General features: G+C 41.4%; 1 protein-coding gene across 1 annotated transcript; it reads left to right on the forward strand.

The window, feature by feature from the left end:
- Nucleotides 1-1,180: 1,180 nt before the first annotated feature.
- On the forward strand, nt 1,181-3,225 carry LOC103583273 (zinc finger protein 135-like; the record flags this gene model as incomplete). Its single annotated transcript, XM_008564637.1, is given in 2 exon segments — nt 1,181-1,308; nt 2,473-3,225. Coding segments are annotated over 2 exon segments (881 nt in total), but the record flags the coding sequence as incomplete, so codon positions are not given.
- Nucleotides 3,226-3,312: the final 87 nt, after the last annotated feature.

Genomic DNA, 3,312 nt, shown 5'->3' on the forward strand with positions numbered 1-3,312 from the left:
TTCTGATTTTGGACTCAAACTGAAGCACTGCCTTTTCCTGGGCCTTGAGGTATCCATCATTTAGACTGGAGTGATGCCATCTCCTTCCTAGTTTCAGGCCTTTGAACCCAGTCTGCAACTACATCAGAAGCTCTCCTGGATCTCCAGCTTGATAACTGCAGATCTTGGGATTTGCTGACCTCCATAACGGTGTGAGGCAATTTCTCATAATAAACTGTGTATATATATATATACGATGGCAAATAAAAGTAGTAGAATTCAACAAATGGTGCTGGGGCAACTGAATAGCCACATATAAAGAATGAAATTGGACCCCTACCTTATACAATATACAAAAATTAACTTAAACGGATCAAAGACCTAAATGTAAGAGCTAAAACTATAAGACTCTTAGAAGAAAACATAGGTATACATTGTGGTAACCTAGAATTAGGCAATAATTTTCTCGATATGATAACAAAAACACAAGCAACCTAAGAAAATATAAATAAGCTAGACTTCACTGAAATTGAAAACTTTTGTGTTTCAAAGAACACCATCAAGAGAGTAAAAGACAACCTATCAAGTGGGAGAAACACTTGCAGATCATACATCTGACAAGGGCACAGTGTCGAGAACATAGAAAGAACGCTTAGAACTTGTCTTAGTTTCCTCTGGCTGCTGTAACCAAGTGCTACGGGCTGGGCAGCTTGAAGGACGATCATTCACCTACTGTGCTTCTCTCAGTTCTGGAGGCTGTGAGGCCCTCGACGTGCAGACCACAGCCTCCGCGAGGGAGCAGGGAGCCGCGGCTCCTGTCGCTCTTACAAGGGCTCTAATCCCATCACAGGGCCCCGCTCACGACTGTCTTATGGTTATTAAAAGAGGTTTGAGTAAGTACCAGGAAGTAATAAAGAAGTAGATGCTGAATAAATATTTTAAAATGTTGAGTGATCAACTTTTATGAAAAGCCCCTCCTGCATGATTTTCCTCTTCCTTAAGGAAAAATGTACCTGAGTACTGGGGTTCTGGGTCAGGGCTAGTTTGTGATAAGGGACGGAAAGGAAGAATTCATATGTTGAGATGAAAAAGTGTAGCTCAGTTAGATAAAAATGAAGAGAAAAGATTCCAGGTGTCCTGGTTTCATTGTGCTTCTGTCCTCAAGTCTAAGGCAGACCGTTTGCCTATCCTTTTTCCATAGTCCATGAAGGTTCTTTATCTCACAACTTGCTCAGCTTCCCTGCTCCGGCTGCTGTAACCGAGTGCTACGGGCTGGGCAGCTTGAAGGACGATCATTCACCTACTGCGCTTCTCTCAGTTCTGGAGGCTGTGAGGCCCTCGACGTGCAGACCACAGCCTCCGCGACGGAGCAGGGAGCCGCGGCTCCTGTCGCTCTTACAAGGGCTCTAATCCCATCACAGGGCCCCGCTCACGACTGTCTTATGGTTATTAAAAGAGGTTTGAGTAAGTACCAGGAAGTAATAAAGAAGTAGATACTGAATAAATATTTTAAAATGTTGAGTGATCAACTTTTATGAAAAGCCCCTCCTGCATGACTTTCCTCTTCCTTAAGGAAAAATGTACCTGAGTACTGGGGTTCTGGGTCAGGGCTAGTTTGTGATAAGGGACGGAAAGGAAGAATTCATGTGTTGAGATGAAAAAGTGTAGCTCAGCTAGATAAAAATGAAGAGAAAAGATTCCAGGTGTCCTGGTTTCATTGTGCTTCTGTCCTCAAGTCTAAGGCAGACCGTTTGCCTATCCTTTTTCCATAGTCCATGAAGGTTCTTTATCTCACAACTTGCTCAGCTTCCCTGTCATTCCCTCTTACCTGCATTTATCCTTTCACCTATCCCTGATGTACAAGATGAACTGTAGTTAGCCTGTGGCTACCACATCTTCTACCACTTTGTCTGTCCTTCCTTATTTATTCCTCTTTTTCATTTTCAGTCAGCATTGATCCCTGTATTTCTTGAGATACCTGTTTCCTGTAGTTCTCTTTTCATGTAACAACAGTTCTTTCTCCAGGATTAAGGGACAGATGATATTGACAGTTTGTGTTTATTTCAGAATTGGAGGCCAGACCTGAGAAGACAGGTATGCATTTAAACCAGGAAATTTATGAAGAGATGGAAACACAAGACATGGCCACAACAGGATCCAAGCTAGTGAAAGCTGGAAAGATGAGATGAATTTAGGCAGACTTGAGGGAAGTTTGAATCTGAAACAATCTCATCTCGAGAAGACTACTTTTAGGCCAATGACTGTTATCCAGGAGGAAACCTCTACAAAAGAGAAAATGTGAGAATGTAACAAGTTGGAGAAAATTTGGAACCTGAGCTCAGATGCTGTATCATTTCAGGAGTTTCATGCAAAAGAGGTTTCCAAGGAGTGAGATATATGTGATCAAATCTTCAATGAGAATTCAGATAACAGTGACTATCAAGGAATTCAGGTGTTAGAAAAAACATGTAAATGCACTGAATCCCAAAGTAGCTGCTGTTGCAAAAATCTGTTAATGAAAAGCAGCACATTCGAAGGAGAGGGAAGCTTTATGCATGTTGTACATGTGGGAAAGCCTTCAGATGGAGTACTGACCTGATTAGACATCACAGCTACCATACTGGAGAGAAACACTATGAGTGTACTAAATGTGGAAAAGCTTTCATCCACATCATTAACCTTATTCAACATTACAGAGTTTATACTGGAGAGAAGCCCTTTCAGTGCAGTGATTGTGGAGGAGCCTTTATTCGGATCTCTAAGCTTATTCAGCATCTGAGAATTCATACTGGAGAGAAAACTTATGAATGTAATGATTGTGGGAAATCTTTTAGTGAGCGCTGAATCCTTATTGAACATTACAGAATTTACACTGCAGAGAAACCCTATGAGTGTAGTGAATGTGGGAAAGCCTTTAGACACAGTTCACACTTCAGTCAACATCAGAGAACACATGATATTCTACTGGCCGTGGATATCAAAAGGAAACTCTGTTTATGTAATGAATGTGGCAGGGCTTCTCACCAAAATGCACATGTTATCCAACATCATGTAATTCACATTGGTGAGAAACCCTATGAGTGTAGTGCATGTGGGAATACTTTTGGTGCACAATCAACTCTTATTCAGCATCATAAATTTCATGCAGGAGAGAAACCTACGAACACAGTGAATGTGGGAAAGCCTTTAGGCAGAGGACCCAACGTACTGAACACCAGAGAATTCATCTGGAGAGAAACCTTATGAATGAAGCAAGTGTGGAAAAGACTTCCCTCACAGTTCCAATCTTTTTCTACACCAGAAAATTCACATGAAAAAATTATCTTAAGTAGG

The sequence above is a fragment of the Galeopterus variegatus genome, unplaced genomic scaffold (assembly GCF_000696425.1).
Source record: "Galeopterus variegatus unplaced genomic scaffold, G_variegatus-3.0.2 Scaffold21207, whole genome shotgun sequence".
NCBI lineage: Eukaryota > Metazoa > Chordata > Mammalia > Dermoptera > Cynocephalidae > Galeopterus > Galeopterus variegatus.